The sequence below is a fragment of the Patagioenas fasciata genome, chromosome 1 (genome assembly GCF_037038585.1).
Source record: "Patagioenas fasciata isolate bPatFas1 chromosome 1, bPatFas1.hap1, whole genome shotgun sequence".
Classification (NCBI taxonomy): Eukaryota; Metazoa; Chordata; class Aves; order Columbiformes; family Columbidae; genus Patagioenas; species Patagioenas fasciata.
The window spans coordinates 122,770,191-122,782,738 of NC_092520.1; the positions used below are offsets into that span (position 1 = coordinate 122,770,191).

Genomic DNA, 12,548 nt, shown 5'->3' on the forward strand with positions numbered 1-12,548 from the left:
GCCTGTTAAAACTACAACAGAGAGAACTAACTTGTCAGTGGAAGATCCTGTGGTCCCGCAACAGGAAAATGACAGCAAGCTTGCCCTATTTTACTTGTGCTGTACTCTCAGCCTAACAGAAAGGCAGCAGGGAAAGCAAAAGACCACTCCTCATGATGTGAAAGACATATCTCAAAACCAGTTTCTGATTGCCAGTGAAAAGGAACCCAGAAGACAGAACGCGTACAGCTTGTGACTATGAATCTGGACACAGAACCAACCATTTTAGGGGGACGGGACACGTCCCTGGGACGTCCGGGGCAGGGCGGGACTCCCTGGAGGCGCGGTGACGGCGACAACATGGGTGGTGTCACTGGCTGTCTGGAGCCTTCGGGCAGGCGTGCTCTTTCCATCCTTGCTTCCAGGTACTTGGCCGTGCGTAACCATCCATCTTGCCGCTTTCCCCGCCCGCCCTGGGCTCATTTACAAGTTTGGGGTGGATTTCTGGCGGGAGGTAAGCAGTGTGGTGTCCGCCTGCGGCGTGTGCGCGGGGCAGCCTGCGGCTCTGGGAGCGGGACCCCGTCCGGAGGGCAGCAAGCTGAGTGGCGGCCCGAAGAGGGCCCTCGGGCAGAGGCCGGTGCTCCTTGCCGCTGAGCCCCTGCCCGGAGGCTCATTCCCGGGGGAGGTCTGGCCGCCGCCCGGGAAAGCGGGTAGCGTCTGGAGGCGGCGGAGGCACATCGAAGGGCAGAAGCAGCTCCAGGCTGTTTCTCGGTTCGCAGCGGGTGTCCGAGCCTTTCCGCGCCTTTTCTAACTAGGAGGATCCGCAAGGTGCCCGGTTCAGGGAACAGTTGCATTCTGAAGCTTGTGTAATGCCCTAAACAGAAACACAGGAGATCTCTGAGGTGTGATGTGGAAAGTATGGCACGGTGAAGGATTTGCTTTTTACTTGCCCTAATCTTATGTGGTTTTTGTCTTTTTCTTCTTTTTGTTTTTGGTTTTCCTTTTTTTTTTTTCTTTTTTTCTTTTTCTTCTTCTTCTTTTTCTTCTTCTTCTTCTTTTTCCTCTTCTTCTTTTTCCTCTTATTTTTCTTCTTCTTCTTTTCTTCTTCTCTTTCTTCTTTTTATTTTTTTTTTTCCTTTCCTTTCTTCCCCTGTAACACGTTAAATTTGACTAGAGTACTAAGAGGACTTTTCTTATTTGTTTTGGTTTGGTTTTTTCTGTGACCCGTATAGCTACACAATAGCCTGATTCCTCTTTGTATGAATTCATGTAGCTACACACCAGGTGTCAGCGATGGTGTGTTAAGGACTTTAATCGGTACTAAAGCCATGAAACAGGAGGCTGTTATTGAAAACTGCTTTCTTGCAGATGTGGCACATATTTCACTTGTTTATGAACACTTCTATAACTCAAAATTTCTTTCTTGCTATGCTGGCCATTGATGTTTGCATGGTTTTAGGAATTTCTGTCTGAATTTCTTAGAGGCATACTCAAATATCTGACTGCACTGTATTAGCTGGCAAATTCATTATTCATTGGACTTGTTGCTGATAGATTATTGTTTCCTGATTTTACACATAAGAACTTGGTCTGAATTAATGCTTGGTAGCTGCAGAGTTGTATCAGGAGTTGTTTTAGCACAGCGTGTTTAACATTTAACTGGCTGTGTGTGTAAGTGTTGCACAAGAATCCTGGGAATTTGTTTCTTAAATATTTTTTTCTCCCTCTAATTAATTTATTTATTTGCTAGCCCTCATTTTTTTAACGTGTATGATAACTTAGAAAATGTTTTAAAGTTGATTCTCTCTTCTATTTTTTGCATGTTGTTAAAATCTTTTAAAAGTTGGGATTTGCTTACGTTCCTGACAGAAGACACTCCCAAGATGCAGCAGCTATTTTTGCAAACATTCACAAAACACCTGAGGTGTAGATAATGTGCATTAGAGAGTTATTTTATGAGAAATAAAGCTTCATTTCTAGGCAGGTCTGCAATTTAGTTGTATTGTGGCCATATTAACTGAGTGAGGGAACAGGAAGCAGATCAACAGCTGTTCACTAGAGAAAGCAGCAACACAACCTCATTTTTGCCCCTTTTCCACCTTGGAAATATATTTGTATGTAGCAGGTGCATGCAATTTTGGACAAATGGGGAGTTTTAAAGTTCTCAGTCCTTTGCTTTTAATTTATCCGTTGATCTCACAAGCTAACCCTACCTCTCTCCCAGAGCTACAGCTAGTCCTGAACAACATGTACGTCATGCTTCTGATGGATTAATGCCTTTCTAACTTTCACCATACAATTTTTTTCCCACTTTGATCAGAGCACTCTCTGTGTTGTTAATGATACCTGTCAAAACTCGTCATTTGCCCCCAGAACTATGTTTTTCTGACATGACAAAGCTATCATTAATATTTGCGCTGCAGAGACATGATATCACCGGAAGATGATCTGCCATTGAGTCATGCATCTCTTCTTATCTTTCTTCAGGTGAAAGAGATTTTCCCTTCCAAAATGACTTTCCAAACTCTGTTTTTGTGTCTGGCTTGTGCTGGGCTTGGAAAGGCAAATGGTAAGTTGGATCTCCTGAAATCTGCCTGAAAATGGTTGGGAAACTGGTTTCTGAGGCTTCAACAGTCAGAGTAAGAGACAAAAGTAGGTGAAATATTAATTGCTGGTGCCACTTGACATACTTTAAATAGCTGAGGCATAGGCATGGAGCTGGCAGGTGTGGCTCAAGACCTATTGGAGCAACATTTGGAGATGGGAGGAATTTGCAGCATCCCATATCTACAATGACACTGGACTCTGTTGTTCACCTAAGTTCACAATTTCCCCTAGCAGATCCTCCCCTTGGGAACAGATGTCTCTTTTTCTTTCCCTCCCTCTCAAATACACTTCAAACTCTGAAGCTACACAGTCCAGAAATTCTCTTTAGCCCATTTTGCTGCACAGTTCTCTGAGAACAGTTGGATGTGCACTTCCTTTATACATTCAATCTTCCTCTAGCTTTTAGGAGACAAAAATTTAGTCTTTGCTGAGAATGGGAAACCATGAGCTGATTTAATAAAACTGAAGTGAGAATTCTGCAGGGATAGATAAATAAATAGGGTATATATATATTTTTTTTCAAACAGTTTAGAAGAAAACCAGAGCCTCAGCCAATGTAAATCAACATAACTTCATTGATTTCTAGGAGCGTGCAGGAGAAAGACTTTCTGGTGGGAGAAAATTATAGAAACAATACGTAATTGATGAAATTGCTGTGTCTGTGGGTAATCTGGGACTTAGAATCAGCATTACGCTGCAGAATATGTGTGATATCTGCCCATTTAACTAACTATTTCATGTTGCTGCAGTGGTTTCGCAAGCTGAACACAGAAATGCGAAGGTGGGCGACAACGTGACACTCAACTGTGCTCTGACAGAACCCAAAGATGTTCTACAAGTGACATGGCAAAAGGACAATGAAAAACTACACAATAATATAGCTACGTACAGTACCACAAAAGGATTAAAGATTCATGAGCCCTATCAAGACCGAATGAATTTCACAAGTCTGGGACTCAATGAAACAAACATCACTCTTTGGGATGCTAGAATGGATGATTCAGGGTGTTACACATGTCTCTTCAATACTTTCCCTTTTGGCTCCTTCTCAGGACGTACCTGCCTGCGTGTCTTTGGTGAGGTTCTCTGCAGGGATATGTATCTAATGGAAAAAGAGGTGTTTTCTCACCCACAGCATTTCCTTGAGCAGACTCAGGAACTGCACTGATAGGAACATCCCATGGTGGAACACGGTGTAGAAACAGAGCATTACTTCTATAAGCAAGACTCTGTGGGGCCATATTCAAGCCTGTTGTGGTGTCTGGCTCTGGGCTGTCCTTGTTTGTTATTCTGTGAGTAGCAGCTACAAATCAAGGAATGGGATCTTTGTAAGCCCCCGAGCAGTCCCGGCTGGAACTTGAGCAAACCAACATTGCCTGTTGCAGTTTACTCTTGGTCACAGAATCACAGAGTGTTAGGGATCGGAAGGGACCTCGAAAGATCATCTAGTCCAATCCCCCTGTTGTAGCAGGAACACCTAGATGAGGTTACACAGGAACATGTCCAGGCAGTTTTTGAATGTCTCCAGAGAAGGAGACTCCACAACCCACCTGGGCAGCCTGTGTCAGTGTTCTGTTACCCTCACTGGGAAGAAGTTTCTTCTCAAATTTAAGTGGAACCTCTTGTGTTCCAGTTTGCGTCCATTACCCCTTGTCTTACTATTGGTTGTCACCGAGAAGAGCTTGGCTCCATCGTTGTGGCACTCACCCTTTATATATTTATAAACATTAATGAGGTCACCCCTCAGTCTTCTCTTCTCCAAACTAAAGAGCCCCAGCTCCCTCAGCCTTTCCTCATAAGGGAGATGCTCCACTCCCTTAATCATCTTTGTTGCCCTGCACTGGACTCTCTCCAGCAGTTCCCTGTCCTTCTTGAACTGAGTAGCCCAGAACTGGACACAATATTCCAGGTGTGGTCTCACCAGGGCAGAGTAGAGGGGAAGGAGAACCCCTCTCAACCTACTGACCACCCCGCTTCTAATACACCCCAGGATTCCATTGGCCTTCCTGGCCACAAGGGCACAGTGCTGGCTCATGGTCATCCTGCTGTCCACCAGGACCCCCACATCCCTTTCCCCTACACTGCTCTCTAATAGGTCATTCCCCAACTTATATTGGAACCTGGGGTTGTTCCTGCCCAGATGCAAGACTCTACACTTACCCTTGTTATATTTTATTAAATTTTTCCCCGTCCAGATACAACCCCAGTGCTGTGAGCTGCTGTGTCAAACTCCACCATTGACAGGGAATCAGCAGACAGGAGAACAGCACTGACCAAGAAATGGTTTTACTTTAACAGATTATTTTAAAACCTGGGATTTCAGATTGAGTGGAAACTTTGGGGCATATAACTTCAGTATAAGTATGGAATCATGGGGGGAACCTGACTCAGTGAACCATTTTTGCATTCCTGTGCCATAGAGTTCAGTGTGAATCTGCTAAGCTTTGCTCTGATTCATAATGGTTAAACTGCTATTACTGCTTATGCTCATTGTGGTGATGGGTTGTCTCATTTGTGTGTTGGAAGGTCTCAATGCATCTGTCCATTACAACATTTCTGAAGGTCATTTGATAGCCATCTGTAACGCTGTTGGCATCCCAGAGCCCACCATCACCTGGAACAACTTGTTCAGTTCTACTCCTACACAGGAGACAGTCAGGCACACCAATGGGATGGTGTCCATCACCAGTAAACTGGAGATCTACAACATTCAGAGCGTTGGTGTGCAGGACTTGACCTGCAGAATAAGCAACACAAATGAAAAAATGGAATTGCCTGTGAGAATGAAAGGAGGTAGGTAACGACACAAGCTACTGGATAGCATTCTCTTGGCCTCTGTGTTTTTCAGTAGCGTGTTTGGATTGGAATCTGCTGGGAAATGGAGGGAGTGATATGTGTCTGTGCCAAGTAAGAAGAAAGGAAATCCTACTTTGCATTCATTGCTGTATTTGAGATGATGACAATAAGGTTCCCTTCAAGAGTGGAAAAATGCCAAACTAGTCAGCTTGAGGGCTATGGGTTTTAGAAGCATCATGTGTTTTACAGCAAGTCAAATTTCAGTTTTCACACAGGCCTTCATAGTTGATTTGATAGTCCAAAGTATAGATATAAATATTTGTAACCTGATATCTATCTAGATGAAGTAAAAACTCTGTGGGTCACTGAATGAGCACTGGTGTGAAAGTTTTGAAATTAATACCTATCTCTGACCAGCAATTAACCAAACATTTCAGTTAAACTTACTACATCTTCTGATACAGTCAACCTGTGTATTATGTTTTAGTTTCTCTGAAATTTTTGCTAAGGCACACATACATTGCAGTAGTGGCTGGGGAGGAATAGTATTTTCAGGCAGACAGGAAGATATGTACCTTGGTTTTAGGGGGAAATGTTAAAAACATCGATTTAACATCTGTATATCTTGTAGTGCTAATTTATTTCTTTTTGCAAAGTTCTGTTTTTCTTGAATGACTTTCATACCAGTTCTATGGATGAGAAATAAAAACATTAAAAACTGAAGTACTGTTCTCAGTTCACAGAGGAACATTGACTTAGGTTGAGAGCCTCACAAGGAAAACCACCAGAAGTGATTGTTATAGGAATAATAGTAAAGAATAAGATCTGAATTTTAATATGTTCTCTCTAAAAGTTCAAAAGCAAATTAGTTCTTAATTCTGAGTGACACTAATTGAAAAAGCATAATAAAACTTTTTGTCCTGTCTCAGATGCAATATTCTTTTGTTTTGGCCTTTTAAAAAGGAAATGTATATAGCAGAAAGCAGGAATCTAGGACTCTTGTTATTCTTTGCTAGGAGAATGAAAAATCAACTAATGTCTTGTTGTTTTAACAATCTTCTACTTCAGCGAAAGAGAATATCAAATTAATAGTTAAACCTAGCTTTGTTAAAAGAAATGGTAGTTTTCACTTGACTGAAAGAAATTTTGACTCGAAAAGTTTTCCAGCTAACATCAGTGAGCAATGAAATCTGCCTTTATCTAATTGATTAATGGCAGTCAAGTGAAGTGGCTAATGTCTAACCAAAGAGGGACATTTATGCTCAGATTTTTGCTCATTTTCCTATATGAACTATCTTAGTTTGATGTATGTTTTTGTTCTTTTGTTTTCACAGAAGAGGGATCCTCATTGCTTTGGCTGGCTATTATTGTGGGCATTTTTATTATCCTCGTAGTTCTGACTCTGATCATTCTGTGCTGGAGGAAGAGGATGTCCAGGAGGGGCTGGACTGGTGAGTCCCTGATGCATGGAAACCAGTGGTTTCTGCAGAGCCCATAATAAGGTTTAGTCATCTGCAGAGAAGAATAAGACTTTGCTGACACACCATTAGGGGTATGAGACTGTCATATCAGACAAGTAAACTTTATAATAATGTGTTTACAGTTATTAGAAGTTGCCTCAGTTGCATGTTATTTTAAGAGCTGTTTTCTCACTGGTACTGCCTAGGGACAATACAAGAGTAGAAATTGTGGGGAGAGAGTCCAAGCAGAGCAGGATGTGCTGCTTGTGGTTTGCTTTCAGGCAGAAGTCTCAGCAGAAGTAATTCACTGGTCTTTCACATTTTCATGGAGGGCCACAAAAGTGTTGAGTATAAGTATGCTCAGGCAATTTTCAGCAGAAGACGTATGTTGGAGAGAATTCTGCTCATGCATAGTGAAGTGTCCTCAAGGGAAGGGCTTTCTTCTGGTCACAGTTGCCCCTTTGTATTTTTAAGACAAACAGTGTAATATGATGGAGAAGTGCACTCAAACTTCGCATATGAGTCTGCTTCCTAATGATGAAGTAAGGAGAAATTGCAATCAGTGTAATGTCCTTGAATGTGTGATGAGCTGATCATGGATCAACACAACTTTTTAGTCTCAGCTACCAATAACAGAGTGAAAGGAAAAAATTAGAGGAGGGGGGAGGCCTCAGGCTTCAGAAATCACAGAAATTTTAGCACCATTGTTGTTTTAACTCTTGCTTAACTGTGTGCTGTGTCTGGCTTTAAATTTTACTAATATGTTTAGAAATGCCAGCACACATTAACTCAGTTTCTGAATATTTAGATACTTGTTTCATGATGATAATGTGATATAAGGTAAAGAAATGTTTCCAGGAATATCAGACCTGTCTATTGTGAACTTAGACCTACAGCATCTACTGTGAAGAAGAGTCAATCTAGCAAATCTGCTACTGCCAGAGATACAAAAGACTTCACTGAAAATAAAGAGAAATGAGCGCTTCTTACACCCCAAACATAACTTCTTAATTGTAAAACATATGTGAGCTTTCCATTGATCCGATTTCTGTTGAAATTTCAAACCAACCTGGAAGTTCAAGGGCAAGGAGTTGGTTCTTAGTGATTTTTTTGAAAGATCAGAAGAAAAAGATGAAATGCTCAAAAGAAAGATGTATCTTTTTTTCTGGAACAATCATTCCAAACACAAATGAGCTTGTACTAAGCAGATCTTGAAGGAGATATCTTGAGGCAGAAGTGACATGGCAGAGGTCTGGGATCACCAGCTAGAACGGATCAGAGTGGACCAGGAAAAGAGAGCACTGAAAATTGAGATGCTGCCTTGCAGAGTTTTGAAGCCCCTTCGTTGCATGCTAGATGAGAACCACACTGGGATGCTGTGACTGCACTGGTGCCTGAAGCAGGAGCAATGTCAGTCAGTGAAATGTAACTTGACAAGACTAGGTTGTTCATGTTTAGACTAGGCTGAGGATGTTGATGTAAGTCCTGGAGTGATTTTGGCCCTTGGATATTAGCGATTCCTCAAGGCAGTGCCCACCTGTGGTTCCAGCAATAGCGTGTAACAAGAGCATCCCCAAGAATCAGTATGGTTAGCTTCACAGCAGGTTTCCTATGCCCTGTACCACCTGTGAGGTATCAGGTTTGGAACCCTAAAACCATTTCACACATCCTGTGCCATGTTGGGGTCATGCAAGACACCATTTATTGCTACAGACACACCACTGTGATGCATAACATAAGCCCACTCATTTTGGAAACTTTGAACAGACCCCCCTTTCCCCTGCCTTGTAATAAAAGCGTAAGACACAGAAAAGCATAATAGGTTTAAATTGTGCCCCTTCTTCAGCTGACGACTCTGAGCTTGAAGCCCCTCTGTGTCGGCAAGACAAATGGGGTCTCATGTCCTGCTGCCTGGGAGATGAGCTGTATTCCTGGCCCCGTGTGTGTGCTGACATGTCACAGGGTCGAGACTTCGTTTAAATACCTGTTCACTAGGGCAGAGGGGGTAAATCAGGCGAGCAGCATCTAGTAGTGGGTGTAAGTTTGTTGTGCTAGAGTTTAGCAACAAAATCAGGATTTGAGGAACTTCAATTGTTTGTGTTCCTTCCAATTTAGCATGTATTTTGATTAACTGTTATGCCAGGATGTGACTTCTGCAGTGGGCTAGTAAGTAGTTTGGTTTCTGTTCTTTTAAAGTAGTCTAGTGTTTATCAGTCTTATTCTGTATCTTTTTAGTTGCTTTTTGGTTTTGAGTTTTGAAAATGTGATGTGCTGACCTTGATCCTTTATGCATAAAGGCAACATTACTTTATCCAGAGTAATTTTGACCCATTGTTCGTTTTCCTTCATACAGTTACCAGCTTAGGGAAAAGTGTAGTCCATCTTCCTAATGTACATCTGTTTCCCTGAGGGCCTCATTAATTAGTTTGTTAAACTCCAGTACTGGTACAATTTGATCACTCTGTCACCGTCTGATTGTTTTGGTTTCTTTTTTTCTAGATGCTCTTTTCTGCCTGTTGCTAAAAGTTACTTAGAATTTATCTTGTATATTATTCCACTCTCACTTTCCTGGCCCCATCCTTAGAATTCCAAGAATACCTGTGGAGCTACACTAATTTTTAATGTTATGTTTAGAGTACATAACCACTCCACAAATATCACATTGTAATAAGGAGATCCCCTACACCTCCTTAGTTCCTATCTGAGAAGTACATTGTGGATCCTTGTCTCTTTTTTCCGTGGCTTGTATTTTCCCCAGTCATCTGCAAAATCTGTTTATTCTGTTTAAAGTCTGGTTGCACTTGATTCACCAAAAAGAGAATAACATCTTACAGAAAGCCCTTTTCTGGTTTTATCCTCTGTTATTCTCAGATTGCTGGAATGAGGAGCAACACCTACGTACATATTTCTGGAGCACTTTTTGTAACAGCACAATAGAGAGCTAATAGCGCTGGCTGGAGGGTGCCAGTGTCTGTCTGAGGCTGTTGTCTGGGGCTTCAATGCTTCTTTTTGTTCTACACTAGATAACAAGCAAAGCCTTTCCAGTCTTGTCAAGACGCCTGGTTTTCAAAGTAAAACAACAGCTTTTTATCTGGGTGACTGAGGACCCTTCTTCATCAAAGTTTCTTCTGCTTCTGCTGTGGAGTTAATAGTTGGCTTTTGCTTTGCTTTTATTTTTGTTGTTTCCCTCCTCTCCATGGTACACACTCGGGAATCAGGTGAAGAGCTGGGGCTCAAAGTTGATGTCCCATCCCTCAGGCATTTGCTTTGTCTACCAGTTACAGCACATACATACCATTTGGTTCCCCTGGAAACACCCCAAATAAACCCTCTTCACAACATTTGACAAAAAGTCACTTGTTAGGAAACAAACTGAGCAGCCTTTGTAGCGAGAGCTGACGGAAAAGCTTTGGAGAGCTCACATCTTCTTCCTCCGCCAAGCACGGAGGCAAACCTAACTATGCCTATCAGGAGATTAAAGTGCAATCAGTGGGTTGCAGTGAATCACCAGACATAACTTCACCCATGCTGGAGGTTTCTCAGTGCTGCTCTTCTGGTGAAAAGTTACGCCATTTCCTACCTGGCTCAACTAATAGAGCTTAACTGTAGACCACACCAACATAAAGCAGAACAGTTATTATAACTAGTCAAGTGTCTGGATTGAATCAAAATAAAGGCTATTATTCTGAGTAAGTTCCTGTGACTTAGCTCTCAAATACATGTCTCAACCTGAGTGCTTTCAGCAGCATCAGTTGTTTATTTCAAGGCTTGCACAATACTCATATTTCAGCCTGGCCAGTTAAAAAACTTTATATTCAGTTCTCAGGACCTACCAGTCTGCAGGGGAATAAAATTCCATGTAAACAGTTTCCTGGAGACTTGTGGTGGTCTGTGAGGAGGGATTATTTCACAGATATAAAGGCCAGCATGACTATTTTTTTTAATCACTGATCTCTCTTGGGTAACTTATGCATATTTTGCCACGTGGAAAGCTTTAGAAATGCTGAAACAGTATATTTGTGTTTAAAAGAGCTATAACAGCAAGACAAACAATTCTTGGAGCTTGTTATTGAATAGATATGATGTGACCTAGGAAAGCTGAGCAGATTAGATGGACCTAGAAGAAAACTTGGAGAGTTACAGAGGACACTATGTCAGATTAAAATATCTGTTCTGCAGAAAGCGCCAACATAGCAACGAGTTTTTCCTGTTTAGAAACTGAAACATTTAGGTTTTCATTCAAGTGGAAAATTCATGGAACTTCGATTAAGCAGCATTAAAATTATGTTTCAAGATGTTTGCGTCTGAATACAGCCAACTAACTGGCTTTCAAAGAGATGCTGAACCTCAGTGTACCTCAAATGTTACACAAGTGCTATAAAACAGATTGAAAATACCTTGTCGTTACCAGCTAGAGATAAGTTAATACCCTGAATAGCAATTTAAGACATCATTATTATTTTTTGAAGTGTGGAAGTTCCTGCAAATAATAAAGATTTAAGTCTGTTAAGCTGCAAATACCCACTTGGCTGATCAGCTATAATATGTAAGTATCAGAAACCTAAATTTTGGTGGCCAAAGATGTCCTGAAAGGTTTGGAAATATTGAAGTCTTGTGCACAAGATTCCAATTATTTGGGAAACATTACAAGAACAAGTACTTGCACACACTTTCCATTGCTTTGTCTATAGTAAAGACAGGAATTATTTCTGGAAGAGTCATTACAGCAGTATCCTCTAGTGTTTATTCAGTTCAGGGGAGGCTGTGTTTCTAAGCTTTGGCTTAAAAATTACGGCAGTTCTTATTTTATCTGTGTGACTTCACTTGTTTCTTCAGTGGATTTGCTTTTAATAGTGAGAGACTAGTAGTCGAGAACAACATTGTAGCTATTCAGTTTTAGGAGACTTTTCAAAGTAGTTTTTCCTGAATTGACAGCTAAATCGCAGCCTTTCTGATTATAAACTTGGTACATAACTCCCTCTTTCACAAGCCAAATGGACATAACGCACCCTACTCACAGAGGACGTGTCTTGGGCTGACACGTCCCAGCTGGGTAGACTAATTTTAGAATTGCCTTGGTTTCCTCTCAAGTGTGGCTTTATCATGAGTAGGAGATGATATTTGTCCTATTTTGAATTCCCAAAAATATGTAGTGGTGTAGGTAAAAGTTGTTTTGCTTACAACAGACTCATTCCTTTACCCTTCTTAACACTACACCAAAAAAAATAAAACAAACAACCCACTCAACACCACAGCACCAAAACATTGCAGCTAAAGAGACCTAAACATATAAAAATGTCAGTGGAGGGGTAGTTCTGCTGTCAAGCTGCCCATCAGCTTTTCCACAGATATAAATGTTCTGCAACTCAAGTGGATGTTTTCTGGGTTTAATTACACACTGCTTCCAGACAACTCCTGTTCCCTAGCAAGTCACTTATTTTCCTGTTCACAGAGATGTGCCTGGCAGTACCCTCCAGTCTGCATCATTTAGAGAGCGAGCACAGGTGCCCCTTCCAAGCTTTCCATGATTTCGTGCTGCCTGTTTTCATTGGGAAGGACGGGGATGGCTGGTGCTTTGTGTGTTTTCCCCAGTATGTTTTACTGGGGTAGGGATGCTCCTTGTCCTGCTTTCCATTCGGAGAAGAGCTGGGAGAAGGCATGTGGACAAATTCAGGTCTCCTGGGGTATGGCTGCGTTTTTTGTCTG

The 12,548-nt window shown here is 41.6% G+C and overlaps 1 protein-coding gene across 5 annotated transcripts in view; it reads left to right on the top strand.

The window, feature by feature from the left end:
- The first annotated feature begins 298 nt into the window (after window positions 1-298).
- LOC136111310 (OX-2 membrane glycoprotein-like) overlaps window positions 299-12,548 on the top strand; it is a 50,390-nt gene continuing 38,140 nt past the window's right edge. The window contains exons 1-5 of one of the 5 annotated variants that reach the window (XM_071813798.1): window positions 299-404; window positions 2,467-2,548; window positions 3,336-3,662; window positions 5,113-5,379; window positions 6,717-6,833. In XM_071813798.1, coding sequence (XP_071669899.1) covers window positions 2,491-2,548; window positions 3,336-3,662; window positions 5,113-5,379; window positions 6,717-6,833 — 769 coding nt within the window. In that variant the 5' untranslated portion in view covers window positions 299-404; window positions 2,467-2,490. Of the gene's footprint in view, window positions 494-519; window positions 896-2,466; window positions 2,549-3,335; window positions 3,663-5,112; window positions 5,380-6,716; window positions 6,834-12,548 lie in introns of those variants that run through there. The other 4 variants (XM_071813804.1, XM_071813791.1, XM_071813802.1 and 1 more) reach the window with 4 other exon arrangements.